General features: G+C 55.2%; 1 protein-coding gene across 1 annotated transcript in view; it reads left to right on the top strand.

Annotated features, from left to right (window-relative positions):
- Positions 1-4,783: 4,783 nt before the first annotated feature.
- The window catches only part of VOLCADRAFT_91984 (uncharacterized protein), a gene marked incomplete at both ends in the record, with an annotated part of 16,629 nt that continues 5,725 nt past the window's right edge, over positions 4,784-15,687 (top strand). The window contains 14 exons of the mRNA XM_002951415.1: positions 4,784-5,024; positions 5,460-5,869; positions 6,032-6,122; positions 7,195-7,353; positions 8,059-8,204; positions 8,570-8,675; positions 9,501-10,672; positions 11,792-11,964; positions 12,770-12,924; positions 12,988-13,043; positions 13,365-13,858; positions 14,298-14,481; positions 14,871-15,120; positions 15,590-15,673. Of these exons, the coding sequence (XP_002951461.1) occupies positions 4,784-5,024; positions 5,460-5,869; positions 6,032-6,122; positions 7,195-7,353; positions 8,059-8,204; positions 8,570-8,675; positions 9,501-10,672; positions 11,792-11,964; positions 12,770-12,924; positions 12,988-13,043; positions 13,365-13,858; positions 14,298-14,481; positions 14,871-15,120; positions 15,590-15,673 (3,721 nt within the window). The remainder of the gene's footprint in view (positions 5,025-5,459; positions 5,870-6,031; positions 6,123-7,194; positions 7,354-8,058; positions 8,205-8,569; positions 8,676-9,500; positions 10,673-11,791; positions 11,965-12,769; positions 12,925-12,987; positions 13,044-13,364; positions 13,859-14,297; positions 14,482-14,870; positions 15,121-15,589; positions 15,674-15,687) is intronic.

Genomic DNA, 15,687 nt, shown 5'->3' with positions numbered 1-15,687 from the left:
GGTGGTGGTGGTGGCGGTGGCGGTAGCGATGGTGGTGGTAGTTGTGGTGGTTATTGGGTATATTGCTAAAGCCTGTTGGTGTGTATAATTTTCAGTGTTACTGCTTTTTTTATTGTTTTCTCAACTGTTTTTTGCTACTGCTGTTGTTGTTGCTGTTGTTGGTTGTTCATGTGGGGGTACTGCATGAGAGGAAAGGAAGGCGGCGGAAGGCGGGGGGTTACATTTCCAAGTGGGCGACAGACATACATAAATACCCCCGACAGGTCGCGAAGGTGGCCGCATGGGATGTGTGTTTTGCTGGAGGTGGTAGTGGTACACAGTAGTGGTGAACTAAGGATAGACAGACACACAGACAGACTGTCAACCTGGTGTGAGGCACTGCAGTGGTGAACTAGGGTTGCGCTTTATGGAGGTAGGTTTTTTAAAACAGGATTGCAGGAGTGATATTAGCGTAAGCGTTACATGCACATGTACATGTGTATGTATGTATGTACGTATGTGGGAATGACCAGTGCCTTGTGGACCGGCGTGCCTTCTGTATGTATGTAATGCTATATGCGTAACATATTTGTGTCTGTTTTGTGTTTGATTACACATGTCCTGTTTGTTTGTATGTACGTGCGGGGTCCCCTTCCTCTCCTCCATTATGTCGTTGTTACACCAGATTCGCGCCGACAAGCTGCACTGCTTTCCCGCCAATTCTTGACATCCGATTTTATTTTTTTACCACCATCTAGTTCCTCACCAGGACATGACGCATGAGTACCTTATTTGCAATACCCGCACCCCGGAACCTGCTGGGGAGAGGGCCTCCACCTCCTGGCGGTAAAGTGATGTCGCAGTTTGGGCGCAGCGAGTATAACTCATATTGGCTACAATCGAGCTCTGCCAGCTCGCAATACATGAACAGAATGTGTGTGTGTGTGTGTGTGTGTGGTTGTTACAGTGGGCTTCTGCTGACGTAGTGCTACCTAGCCTTTCTTGATCCTAACAGCACCTGTAAGCAAATTATTGCATGTATCCAGTCGTACGTTTCAATGGAGCCTGCCTGGGAGGGCGTGTGTGTGTGTGTGTGTGTTTGGTTGTTACAGTGGGCTCCAGACTCACGAAGAGTAGAGCCAGCGGGCCAGGCACTGGCCGTGCACTGCGCTATAAACAAAATGTTGGTCGTGCGATAACCACCAAGCTGTGCGGGTTGCCAAGCTGTGCGGCAACCCCACAGCTTGGCTGGACGTCCGTTCTCGCGCGCCGCCGCTGCTAGAAGGGAAGTATTCATTTACGTCTATTTCATTCACCTTTTGTGGCTCTCTTTCGGGTCCTTGTATTCCGACGCTAGGTGGGCACCACACAGGTAAGGCAGCGATTTCCTGCATGGAGCGCTGCTGGGTTCCCGCTCTCCTTATAGCTGCAAGAAGCAGCTGCTGTTATACCCCATATCATATCTCGTTGTAACAGCGGTGGGGTTGGCGGTGGCGGTGGCGGGCAGAGTTAAAGGGAAGCTCGCCTTGGGAGGAGTTGCCTCTGGCTTTATATGCCTCGATCTGGGCTGGCGGGTTCTCGTTCCAGCAGGACCATGCAGCGAAGCCCCTAGAAGTGTGAAGAAAGCAGTCATAGAAGAAATAATCCTGCAAAGGACCGCGAAGGACTGTTGCTGTGTGTATCCTCATGCACACACATCGAAGATGAGCAAGCCCTGACGGCTCCCAGGCGCCGCCAGCTAGCAGACGTTAACGACTTTCACGCATGGGAGTTTGTGCAAATAATGATTGCTGAGGCACGGCCGAATCTTACATCTATCAGCAATCAGTAGCTAATGTTCTTGTCCTGCTTATGTGCCGTACCTTGAAAAAGTCGGTTATCTGTGCGCTTCTACCTTACATAACAATCAGTTGCTCTCTCAATCGCGCGCAAAGTGGCGACATCTGTCAATCCTGTAACCGCTACGCGCGATGGAAAAAGAGTTTAAAAGGAGGCATCGTGCTTGAAATGACCGAAAACAGCTTGCATCATCCTTGTTCATGATGATGCCGTTGACGCTTTCACTTCCAGTTGCACAGGCTTCAGCTCGCAGTACAAAATAAATAAACGTACACAGCAGGAGGGGGTGTTAGGAAGTGCCAGCGAAGGTGGAAGGAGCGTAGATGGCAGGAGAGCGCGTTGGGGTCGCCGACTAGGGTAGCTTCTCTAGATGGCTGGAATGCGCTGCGGCCGCCAACCACCCAGCTTCGCACTTCGCGCCGATGGGAGCCGATATTTGCCTTAAGATGCTTTCACAGCATCTGCGGTAATTTGATCACCCATCGCTCTTGTATGCGGTGCGTACTTATACGTTAACGTTGCGTTTGGGCGAAAGTAGGACAACAGCTGGAGAACTTGCTGGAGAACTTGGGCTGGGAGAACTTGGGCTGTAAGAAACTCCGACCATTTGGCCCGAGGCATCCAGTTACACGCTTACTGAAGAAAGAATAGGGCAGCGACGCCGAGCTGGGAGCTTTTATTATGCGGGAATGCATTCAGCATTTGACTCGGACGCCCGCCCGGATGACAGCGCCCGCCCGGCCACAGCGCCCGCCCGGCACTTGACGCGTGGCTCCGAGTCCTCAAAAGATGGCGCAATGTGATCTCAGACAAGAGCGAAAAGCAATTATGGCTAGCTTTCCCGTTCCAGGGCATACTGGTACTGGCAGATTGTTTCGCCATAAGACAGGAACTCGCTTTTAAGATGTTCGCATCCTTTGGGAGCCTTCACCCGAAAATTTTATGTCTTGAACATAGAATCTATTAGGGCCTTGCCCATCGCATCAAGAAGCAAAGAGAATATGCCGGCAAATATGTAACGTCGACTTGCGGAACCCAAATGATTTTGCCAAGGAAATCGTAATGACGTGTCATGAGAATGAAAAACGTAAACATTGATCCAAGGACCTGAAGAGCACTTACACGCGTGAAACGCCCATGCAGATCCTTCCTTTGATTCGAGAAAACATTTGACCCCGATATACTGATAGATCTTGTTAATGTACTCTATCCGCAAGGAGAGTCGAAAGGCCGCTTGTCCTTTCCTAGTCTGTCAGCCGTACTCTCGTAACAGAGTCCGTTTCATGGAAGCTCGCGGGAAAGCTTGCGGTCTTAGCGCCTTTCTGCGGTTTAAGGTGTATGCTAACAAATCAAGCACATTGATTACGCGACGGACTTGGTGTTTTACAAGTATACAAGGTCGTGTGGTCTGCGGTCCCTAGGTCCTGCAGGGTTCAGACGACGTAAAAGTTGGAAACTCTATTGCAAGCCTAAATTACAAATTATTTTTAATTTTTCTGTATGATCTAATGCCACCTGGATTGGAGGTCAGGGGTCCGAGTCCCAAGCCCTACAGTTATTTGTGTTACTGAAGCTCATTCCTGGACTTCTCCACACCTCATGCGCTTCTCCAGCCTGCAAAACATTCTTCAGCCCAAGTCATACTTTGGAAAAACAAAGGAAGGAAGCAGGCTAGCAGCGGCACACATCAAGCCGACGTAACGGATGTTACTTGCAACCACTGTGGAGGCCCTATTGAAAGCGTTTCCTTACCCTACATGAACACGGGAGTCATATAATTGGGTTTGTTGACAATTCGCGTTCCGACAGGGCACTAGCCGGCTGGAACACCAGCTGGAAACCCTAGCATCGGAATTGTGCACGATGAAGGTCACACTATGCGAACTTTGATGGTATGCAATCGCAGAATGCACGCTATCATCAATTTCTCGTGCTTCTGCTCGCGTCATCATGGGCCTAGCCTAGGGTCTGAAAGCCTGGGGACGAGCTGTAGCCGGGTACACGGGCGATAAACGCGACAAATCACGTGGGGTTGCGGCTGTGACAACTGTTGCTTCCATTGTACCGATATCGGCAGCAGAAGTGGGATGACATAATGTGCCCGATTTTCACTGTCTGCAAACTGTACGGCGCCGCGCCCGTTCCCTTTAAAGGCACCCAATGACCACACAAAATGTTAAATAATAATCTTTATAGTAATTCAAAACCTTTCCTGGCTCTCTTATTGAAGAGCAGCCATTAAGGCGCCAGTTTCGCGCCTAGTTTCGGGGGCTTCGACGGCCGTTAGAGCGGCTGCGGCCCATAGGCCTTAGACCCTGGCATCATTTAGGACAATTCCGGCAAGTTTTGTTGAGGCGTGCAAGCTCGGCTTGGAGGCTTTTTTGTGGGTGAGTAGGAATATTGGAAGTCGGTTGGCGACTCGCTCGTCGACGTCCACGTGAATATATCCGGTAGTGTCCGCTGATACCATGTGGACCCTGAGGGAGAGCTAAACTGCGACCAAACGACCAGTTTCTGCTATTTGCATCTCTGTCCGCCGTCTGGGCCCTGAGGAAACTGACACGTGCGTGCAGTTGTTGGCCTGGTACATTACAACCTGCATGAACCTGCTTATACAAAATATAAAACATGTCATCTGTGACCCTGCAATGCGAGTCGCTTCTGATGACCTCCTTTGAGCAAAAAGTTGCGATTTTGCGCTATGCAGGGACAGCAGGCGGCCGCTTCTGTCTTTCTTGCACAAAAACAAACCCTTACTCCTTATCAGTTTGCTTAAGCTTTCTGAATCGTTATATCTTCTCATTATGTTTTTTGTAATTCCTGTATCCATGCTTTTCATCATCGCCAACTCGACACTGTCTCTGCTGACGATTGGCATCCCCTTTCTGTAATAACTTCGTCGCAGAGCATTTCGTAATTTCCTACAAGGGTAATCAGACCATCCCTGCGTGTGGTGGCGGCAATCATGGGACAGTGTGCAAGCCTTGTGCTACAACTGTCACAACCGGTTGCCGCGGCCAGCATTCTGAACGGTGAAATGATCATGGCACATATCATGCATACGGCCCAATTTTTTTGCTTTGGAGCTGCTGGGTTCGTCGCTGGTACATCTTGTGCGTTGGCATGGCATGAGCTTGCACACGTCGCAGCGGCGTGGGCCCTGGCGCTCTATCCAGATGTCGCCAGTGTAATTTCATCGGCCTCAGGTTAGCGTTTTCTCCTTACTGCTGCTTCGAATTCGGTCACTTAGGGACACTGACTAAGGGGCACCCCGATCGTAATGGCTCATCAGAAAAGTGCAAACACGTCAGTCGACGTAGGCGCTCAGAATTTTGTGTCATCAATATCATAATATTTCTAACTGCGATGCGTTTGTCGTTTTAAAAGGTCAGAACGCGTCGAATTCTGACCGCGCAACTTTCCGGTTTGGTTTCTCTGCCACATACTACTCACATGTGCCACGTGCACGCTTACCCCATGCGTTTCAGGCATCCTGAGTTGGACGGCCACAAATGCAGCCTACCTGCCAGCTTACCTGCTCTTTGGTAGCTGCAAAACGCCCGCCGCCGCCGCCGGCGCGCCCTGCGTTGCGCTGCGCTTGCCTGACAGCCTACCGCAACTCCGCTGGCGCGTCGCCGCAGCTCGCCAAAGTGGCTGGATTGCGAGCGCGCTTCTTGCTCTTCTGGCCTGCTACACGGCTGCCACCGTTGCACCAATGACTTTGTCGGGGCCAGTGCCCGCAGCCTCAGCTAGTACGGCAATTGGGGATGCAGCGGCGTCAGCGGCCCTGTACGGCGCCACAGCTGCAAGCTTGATCGTCCTCCTCGGCGCCGTGGCCTCCGATCTACTAGGACTGGAACCCGCGTCGGCGGAGACGGCTTCCGCCACCGCCGCTGTGTACGAGAAACGGATCTGCCGTACCAACAATAACCACCATGGCGGTGGCGTCACGCCGGCGATGCTGGTATGCTTCTTCTGTGGCAATATCGGCCTGCTGGTCGCGGCAGCGGCGGGAAGCGCCGTGGATATGATGTCCGTGTTGCGTTCCCAGGTACGAAACCTTCCGAGCTTCCCCCTTCGGCTGTTCCTTCCAGATTTTCCCCCACTGTGTTTACCCCCCTAACCCCCCAACCCCCTTCCCGAACCCCCATTCACCCCCTACTTGAAACACGCACGCTCACGCGTACACACATACATACGCGCGCACTCACAGGTTGCCATTTCTTCGCAACGAGGAGCCCAGTCGGGTGGCCTGGTGACGTTAGTAGAGTCGTCTCCGGGCGACGGCGGCCGAGGCGGCGGCGGTAAGAAGCGAGCAGCCATCGACGGCATCCGCAGCCGCTGCGCGCCCGGCAAGCGTGACCACCTGTCAGTGGAGCTGCATCGCCGCTTCGGCCGGGCGCTGGGCCGCGCGCCGCGATTGGCGGGCGGGCACGGCATCTTCGTAGGCGAGTTCGTAAAACATTTTGTGCGAAAACGCACGCATCCAATACCGTAGGGTCCAGTCTTCTCCGAGATTAGGCGGCAGCTTATGGCTGCATGGGCTCTCACCCCAGGCTGAGCTGAGCAGGGGTCCATCATCCTCGGATTTCCCGTCGGATGCGCTATGATGGTTACCCGGGGGCCCATGATATGGCGAAATACGCACACTGAATGGGTGTGCCGTTCGCGGAACATCGACGGGGCCGCCTGGCTGGCTTTCGGATATATGCGTGTGAGCTTATCCCGCGGCAGATGTGCACCGATCTTTGATGGCGTTTCGAACGTGCTGTTGGCCCGTAGCGGCGAGAAAATTGTGCCCCCCGTGCTGGAAAGCCCCGGGAGCAGAGGATCTAGTATTGTGCGCGCGCTGCACTAGGTGGAAGGAAGATGAGCGTCATGTTCTTCTTCTAGAACGCCCAGCTTTTTCTTGTGCATGTCGTGTGCGCCTTGGGTGTAATCCTCTCAGCCACGATTCTGATATGAAGTCGATCGTGATGGGACAGCGAGCAAAAAAACAAAACTGTTTCCCACCTGGTACCCATATAGCATGTGGCTTACGCGCTCGTCTCTACACATGCGGTCATAGCTGACTAGTGTTGACTTGTTTCTCTTGTGTGTGCATATTGCTTGGGTACTAGAAGTTTTTTGCGTTGTACTATGTCCCGAAACCTAACTTGTGGCTGTTGGGCTCTTGGGCCTCTACCTGGGAACTCGTGTATGGACACTCGTTACACCTCCTTGGGTACCGCAACCAGGGGGGGTGGGTGGGGGTAACACACACACACATACACACATCGCCGAACTTCTCGTCAGCTGCCTCCATTCTCCCTCCCTCCCTCCCTCCCTCCCTTCCTCCCCTCCCTGAACCGCAACCCGTCGCTCTCCATGACTCAGGCCACACCCGCTTCGCCACCTCTTCTCAGCCGTCGGAAGGGGAGTCTCATCCACATCAATGGACGCCGCCCTTCAACACCTCCGTCTGGCGCACCCATCCGACAACCGGACGGCTGGAGGCAGCTGACGAGAAGTTCGGAGTTTGGATCACACATAACGGTGGGGATGTGGAGGGCTTGAGATATGGGTGGCCACGTCCGGCTGTATTAGGATCCGGAAGAACATTCCTCGTGTTCCTATGGGTTGGTAGACGTTAGCGCCGGCTGGTAGGGCCAGGTGTAAGCTTTGGGGACGGACAGTTGTCATTGAGTAGTCAATATCTGTATATCTGTATGTATGTATGTGTATGTGTTACACCTCCTGGAGTTTCGTTGCCCTCCAAAGGTGTAACCTAGCTAGGGGGGGGGGCCATACGAGCCGGAGGGCCAAGGGCCAGGGGGCCTAGGGCTGTCCGCGATCGATAGAGTACATAAAGATAAAAAACCCACAAGAAAGACTAATTGTCGAACTGGTTGAACTACCCAGACTGGTATGCCATAGCAATGCGCCTACCTGCTATTTTTGACCCTCGATATGGATGCGGACGGTTGGGTGAACGCGGTTGTGTATCGGCCAAAACCCAACTCACCCACCGAACCTACCTACCTACCTACCTACCTACCTAACTAACTAACTAACTACTTGGCGCAGCAGATGCCATGCATATACTTCTAAATTTACACAAGCCTCTGCATCGATCAATCATATCCCATTGGCTTGTGAGCCACCATTATCACCACCATTTTTATTGCCTTCGCCGCCACCTTCGCCGCCATCTGAACCGCCACTGCCGCGCCTCCATCTTCGCCATTGTGCTACCAACAGGCGACTTTGATTTTTGGAAGCTGATGGGGCAGGACCGCACCCACCACGAGGTCGCCGCCTTCTTGACGGCCGCACTGGGCACGCCCAGCCCAGCAAAGTGTGACAGCGTCCGTGTGGCAGGCATGATTGAGCTGCTGCGCACGCAGGTACGACATGCTGTAACGACCGGCAACTGTAACGACCGGCACACATGTTGAAACGTATATACGGCAATCCTTTCCTGTCCGTTCGGAAGCAGCCATGCTGGTTGATTTGATCATCATGAGACATAGTGCACATAGTGCTAATGCCGTACAGCGGCTCTCCTATGCCTACTCCTACACACCCTTTGCCACATCGTCTTGCGTTACCTGGAGTCCGCCGCTCGGCTTTTTACTTCTTTGTATATGCTTTGAGTGGCACAAGCGTGGTAGGAGAGGTAAGAGCGATAAGAGCTTTGACCCATGGGTCGTTTCCTGCCGGTGTGTGGCCCCGGTGTGCATGCCCCGGTACAACACCTCGCTGTTCGCAGGGCCTGTGGTACCCTTCCCTAAGGTTGGCCTACTACGACACCGCAGTGTCGTGCACCTTTGCGGATGTCGTGGCGTCGGCCGAACCGTCCAACGCCTCGAAGCAGGGTGAGTGGACACTGCCCCAGGCAGTCGCGGGGACACGTGCACCTGATCCTGCACCTGATCCTGCACCTGATCCTGCACCGTTCACTTCCTCCTCCTCTTTTTCTTCCTCCCTCTTATGCCCAATCTCCCTTCTCCTCCTCCTTCAACTCCCTTGACTACGGGGGGGGGTAAACCCTAGGCTGAACGCGACTGATTACAGATTGATTACAGATTGATTACAGATTGATTACAGATTGATTAAGGATTGATTACAGATTGATTACAGATTGATTAAGGATTGATTACAGATTGATTACAGATTGATTAAGGATTGATTACAGATTGATTACAGATTTATTACAGATTTATTACAGATTTATTACAGATTGATTACAGATTGATTACAGATTGATTACAGATTGATTACAGATTGATTACAGATTGATTACAGGTTGATTACAGATTGATTACAGATTGATTACAGATTGTAACATGGCAGGTCGTAAGCGGCAGAGGATGCCGCTGCACTGATGAACCAGAAACCGATATGGCCCATGGTATGGCCTGTCGTACACATCTCACGCACCTGGCTTTCATCCCAGCCATCGAACTTGGCACGATAGCCTTACCGGGCCCTTTACACATGTTAAAGTGGCCCAGAAGCCTCCCACTCTGTAACAACAAAAGAATACACACACACACACACACACACACACACACACAAGCACAAGCACACTCGGGCCGCGGCCAGGCGACCCGAAAGGAGCGCGCGCGCATTACGGGTCTACGGCTAGTGGTTCTCGAGGCGGCCGCAGCCATTTACTTCCCTCCGCTGCGCTGCCGCAGGAGGGGCTGGAGCTGGTGCGCGCAACGCCGACGCCGAGGGCGGCCGCAGCCACCGCGTGGCGACCCGAGCAGAGCTCCAGGCGCTGGCGGCCGCGCTGGAGGTGGCGTTTGCGCGCCTGATCGCCAACATCGAGCCTGACGACCCAGCCACGCTGGTCCTGCCACAACTGCATGATGATGACGTCACCTTGGTCGGCGGCGGCGGCGGCGGCGGCATCCCGAGCAAAGGCGGCGCTCACACCGCACACCACCATCACGGCAACGCAGTTGCCGGGAACGGTAGCTTGTACGGCACGGGCCATGTCGTACACGGTGTCCGAGGCGGCGGCACGGTTGACGGGGGTGCTGGCGAGATTTATAAGGAGGGTGCGATGAATGGCGGAGGTCGGGGGCTGGTTGGCTTTGGAGTGAGTGGCGGCATTGGCGGCGGCCGCCCTAATGTGTTGGCGACGGAGGATGCGACGGCGGCGGGAGGGGGAGGCGGCCAAGGTGACGACGGCAATGGCAACGGCGCCGACGGCGAGGACGACGGCGAGGGTACAGCGGCGTTCCTGCGCGAACGCCGGCCGAGCTTTGATGGGCTGGTGGCAGACGGCGAGCGTTCGCTGGCGGGCGCCGTGCTGGCGGCGACGATGCGGGCTGTCGTACAGCGTGCTGCTCATGAGCACCATGGGCATAGTGTATACGGAAGCGTGTACGGCAGTGGTCATGGAAGCATGCATGGCGACGCAGGCCATATGGGACATATGGCCCATATCGGCCATGTCGCCCATGCTGGCGGCGTCGCGCTGCCTCCCGAAATACACGTACAGCGCGGCTCGCTCGACGTTCGACATCGTTCCGGAATGGTGTCGGGTATTTCGACGGGTCAATCCGTACATCCGACGCAGTACAAGGACCAGTCTGCCGGTCACGTACATAACAACGGTTTCGGAGGACCGGTGACCGGCAAGGATCGCGGTACGGCGCATGCGTACGACATACCGACCAAGGGTATCCACGCTACTGCGGCTACAGGCGCTCATGCCGGTAATGGATCGGCTCCTGCTGCAGCAGCACATGGCCAAGCTGGGCGCCCGGATATTCCAGGTATTGTAGGGCACTGGATCTGGCACCTAGGGCCTACCCTACCCTGCGCTACCCTACCCTGGCAGAAGGGCCATTCAGAGGAAGTAAATGATTTTTTGACAAGTTTGGTAAAAGGTGTATCACACAACCTGCCTTTAAACCATTTTTGTGGTGACGTCCAATGGGGAGGGAAGGGTAGGGGAGGGCAACAAAACAGTAAGCCTGAGTAGAAGGTCAGTAATTGGGTTTACGTGCTGAAGTCCAGTACGGATGTTACGGTGTCGTACCTGGTGGTATTTTAGCTACTACCGTACTGCATAATAGCTGGTGGAATGGGAGGGCGAGATGTGGGTGTGGAGATGGGGTTTTGATCGAAAGTGCGATATCTTCAACAGCATCAATGTACATCAGCCCGCGGCCGTACAAATGACGAACCGCCATCGAAAAACCCAGTGCCCATGTCTATACCCCCCTTCTTCCCCCCACCGAGCCCTCTGCCTTTCTCTCTTCTCCTGTCTTATCCCCCCATACCCGGCTCCCACCATTCCTTCGCCACGCCGACCCCCCCCCCCCCCGTTTCCTCGTTCTCGCTGTCTTCGCCACGAATCTGCGGTGCCGTACACCGTAGTGTCGTACGGCCAGGAAGCTGTCAATATGGCCTGCGCTCTGGGCTGGGCAGGTAACCGTTCAGCTCGCTCCTCCCTGGTCCTCCAATTGGCGGATGCAGCCCGCAAACACCTGCAGGTGCGTGCATGGTCCGGCGTGTGTGTATGTTTGTACGTATGTACGTATGTACTCATGTACTCATGTATGTACGTATGTGTGTACGTGTGTGTACATGTGGATGCGTGCCATTTTTTGTCTGCTCCGCTTCTGCTTTGCGTCGCTCGCTCGACACTTGTACCCAAGTACATGAGCAAATATGAATCTAAACACATATACAGATATACATACACACCTGGAGATATACATACATAACGAAGTACTGCCGGCGTTTTATTGAAAACTGTGCAAAGGATTTTGCAAATCGCAGGGGCGGAAGAGTGGCAAGGAATTTCCAGCAAAAGAATTAGGGTTTTGAGAACTGTATATTTCAAAAATTATAGTATTCATTAAAAAAACATGCATACATGCATAAATACACACATGCATACATACATATAGACATACATATACACATTAGTATTAACAAACACACACACACACACTCGCGCGACACACAGACCTCACCCGGCTGGCCCGCCTGGCGCGCAACCGTACCGTCCCTGGAGCGTCTCATCCGTACGACGCTGTCGTACTTTGTGGCCAACGATCTATACACAGCGTCGTGCCGCTTCCTTAAACACGCCAAGGGCTCCTTCGGCCTGGCTATCGTATGCTCCCTGGAGCCGGACAGGTGCGTTTATTTCTGCATGTATGTATGTGCATCTGTAAGTACATATGTGTGCATGTCGATATGTGTTTTTGATTACGCACCTTAGCCCTCAACATAAATTAACGTTTTCTCATTTGTGTCATTTAAATTATTTAAAATATTGTGGGCCAGTGTGGCCCTACGGGGAGCTGCTTCCCCGCCTGTCTGTCTGTCTGTCTGCCTGTCTGCCTGCCTTCCTGCCTTCCTGCCTACCCGCCTGCCGTTTTTGCTGCTTGCGTATCTGCCTGCCTGCTGGAATGCCTGTCTGCCCCTTTGGCTGACGAATCGAGCCGGCAAGGTTGTCTCCCTTCTGGTACACTAACCATCTGAAAGTGTCTGAAACGATATGATTACCCACATCATACTGCTGTCTCTGTTCCGACCACCTCATCCGCGGGGGGGGTCAGCGGTCCACACCCGACAGTGCTGCGTCCCCACGTTACACCCCACCACAACCCCAACACCGTTCCACAGTGCGGCCACGTGAATATAGTTGGCCAGCAACCGACGGACTACTGTTCTTTTAAGTCCCGCAAGTAGACCTGACGCACCCGTACTTGTACGGTCTCCGCATGTGCGTCCCCTCATCCCCGCCCCCCGTCGCCCCCGCCGCGCCCTGTCGCCCCTTCGCCCCCGAGCTGCCCACACACAACTCTTACCCAACACCGTTCCCTCCCCCTACCTTTACCCCACTCTCACAAACCATGCTCTCACTCTCAAAGCCTTAACGCAGCCAGCCCATGCTACCCCCCACCCCATCCAATCCAATCCCATCCTCCCGCGGCAGGCTCTGCATGGGCGCCTGGGGACAGCCAATGGCCATGAGCTTCAGCCAGGCCCACCATGCCGTACTGTACGGCTCCGAGACGAACTGTGCCATGATCCCGATCGCCACGCGGCCCGGGGTATCACCGGCGGGAGAGGTCATCATTGGCGGCGCAGGTGCTCCTCCGCCCCCGCGCCCAGCCCCGGACATCATGTCGCCAGCACCCCCTGGCCATCCAGGCGGCGGCGGCGGCGGCGGCGGCGACAGCATGCACCAACACTACCGTCGAGTGCCGGTGGGTTGCGGATCTGGTCGACATAATGGAATGGAGGTCTGGGAGGGAGGATCCCTCGGAGGGGATCTATCTGGGAGGACGTCTGCCGGAGGGGGACGCGAGTGCGGGGAGAGAGATGGAGGGGGAGAGTATGTGTGTGTGTGTGTGCGTAGCTAGTGTGTGTGTATAGTTATTGTGTGTATGTGTATTTGGGGGGAAAAGAGCATATGGGGGGAATGGGAATTTGGGGCCCGGAATAAGATTGTCTACTTCCACCAAGTTAATCATTTCATGTTGTGAGTGCCGTACGGGATTTTCCACCTGCTGTACATGTCCGTACAGGTCCGCCATATTGAGGCTCGTCACACGGACACAATCATGTTGAACGGCTCAACTGTGGAGGTCATTCGGGATTCCTCTCGTCACGGAAGCATCTACGCTGGAAACAACCTCGCCAGTGGCGGCGTCTGCGGCGCGGCTGGATGCGGCGGAGCTGCCGTACAGCCCTACGGCGCCGCCATCAACGGCGCCGCCGTCAACGGCTACAACCAGACGCCTGCGAACGCCGGAATGAACTACAACATGCACTATAACACCAACATGCCGGTGCCGTACAACTTCCACGGCCCAGCGCACGGTGGTGGCGGCGGCGGCGGCGGCGGCGGCGGTGGCGGTGGCGGGCCCCGCCATAACACATACGCTGCTGCTTATACGGGACCCGCTGCGGGTGGCGGCGGCGGCGGCGGCGGCCGTCATGGTGGCGGGCGACCCCCTCGAGTTCCGACGGGTCCTTCGACGGGAACTGCCAGGCGGGGCCAGCCGCTCGGAGAGTCCTTGTAAGTGCTTCGGTGTGCTCAGGTTTCCCCTCTTCTGCCCGCCTGACAGCCCGCCTTGGAGAAAATTTGTTTGTTTCTTGGTCTGCACAACATTTTTCCTCTTGGTCTGCACTGACTTTCCGAAATCATATGGGTACTGTGAACGCGTTTTCTTGGGGGGGGGGAAAAAGAGGAAGAAAAGGATATTCTTCATAAGAATGGGCTCGGGAGGTTTGTTCGTTTGCGGACATGGGTGGGTATCGTGTACCAAGTGCCGTACGTGTCGTACATTACATACGGCGGAATATGTACCGGATACCTGTCTAGGCCGTTCCTGGCTGCTGCCAGTGGTGCCTGTCGCGCAGCTAGTGATGATAATAGTGCTGAACGCAGCGCCGAGGTCGCTCGGGATCAAGAGCGTGTGTTGTGCTGCTGTTGTGTTGTCGGGTGTGTATTGCAGGGAGCCCGTGGGCGGAGCGGCGCGGCGCCGCGACCCGCGGGCGATGGCGCCGCCATCGCCGCCAGCCGCAGCGGCAGCGGCGGCGGCAGGTGGCGGCCGAGGGGCTAGTTCCCGGGCCACCGCCGTCAACGCAAAGATGGGCAGGGACGTATTTCATGCCGTGGAGATGCGGGACTCAGGAAGAGTAAGTCCGCTGTCGCTCGCCGCCGCTGCCGTACCCGTCACGGCCGTCGCCGTCGCCCCCGCTGCCGTCATCGACCCTAATTCCCCAAGGCCACATCTAAATCCAGATTTGCCAGATGGCCAACCCTTTCAAAGGCCCCCCTTTAGAATGCGGTCGCCGTTAACTCCCAACTCACCCAGGCCCATACACACACACACACACACGCACGCATACACAAATGACACGCGCCCCGCCCTCCACATCTCCCGTTGTACTGCAAAACTGCCATCCAATTCCTCTTCCCCTTTTCCCCCCTGCGGGGAATCTCAAGGGGGCCAAAACGCATGTAAACCGAAACATGCGTGCTCTCAACTTCGGCAAAATACTAAAACACACACATACACACGCAGGGCTTTAACGAAAACGGTTGTAGCTGGTCGCCAACACCAGAGGGGCCCCCGTGCACGTACGGCACCTGCGGTCGCTGCGGTGCAGCGCTGCCGGAGGCATCTGTCGTGGTGGAGATGGCGCCCGCGGACATCATGGACGAGGTGGTTGTGGACAACGGTTGGGGCCCCGCATTCGCCACACACCGGATTGACATCGATGAGGGCAGCGGGGAGATGATGCAGCTCGTCCTAACGGACCCAACCGACCCGGGTGGGTGAGCGGGTGGGGAGGTGCGGGATGGGTGAGCGAGTGAGTGAGTGTGTGTGTATGTGTATGCGTATGTGTGTGTGGGGGGGGGGGGACCCGCCCGCCAGGTAGGCGGGTGGGTGAAGGGAGAATGGGTGGTGAAACACCGCGGGAGCACCGAAAAAAGGGGAAAGTGAACTCGGATTAACATTTATCCTCATGACGCCAGCTGCCAGACGCCTGGGGGGTGGGTGGGGGGGGGATGTGCAAGGTGGTCATTTGTGCTGATCAGCACACTGCAGCACACTGACTGCACATGTTCTTAACAAGTACTTTGCCGGGTTTGCCCTCCTCCTCCTCCTCTGCTCCTCTCCCTTCCCCTCCTCCTCGACCTACTTTTCACACCTGCCCTTTCCCCCCCCCCTCGCCCTCCCCCCCCTCCCCTCCCCCTCCCCCTCCCCTCGCCCTCCACACCTCCTCCCCCTCCCCGCAGCTTCCGCCGTGGACAACGCTGACGCCTGGTGCATGTTCCGTGTACACCCCTTTGTACGGCTGCGTGTGTTCCAGCTGAGGACGGGTCAGGAGGTCGCC

The sequence above is a fragment of the Volvox carteri genome (genome assembly GCF_000143455.1).
Source record: "Volvox carteri f. nagariensis unplaced genomic scaffold VOLCAscaffold_23, whole genome shotgun sequence".
NCBI classification, from domain to species: domain Eukaryota; kingdom Viridiplantae; phylum Chlorophyta; class Chlorophyceae; order Chlamydomonadales; family Volvocaceae; genus Volvox; species Volvox carteri.
This window is presented reverse-complemented; position numbering and strand designations above follow the sequence as displayed.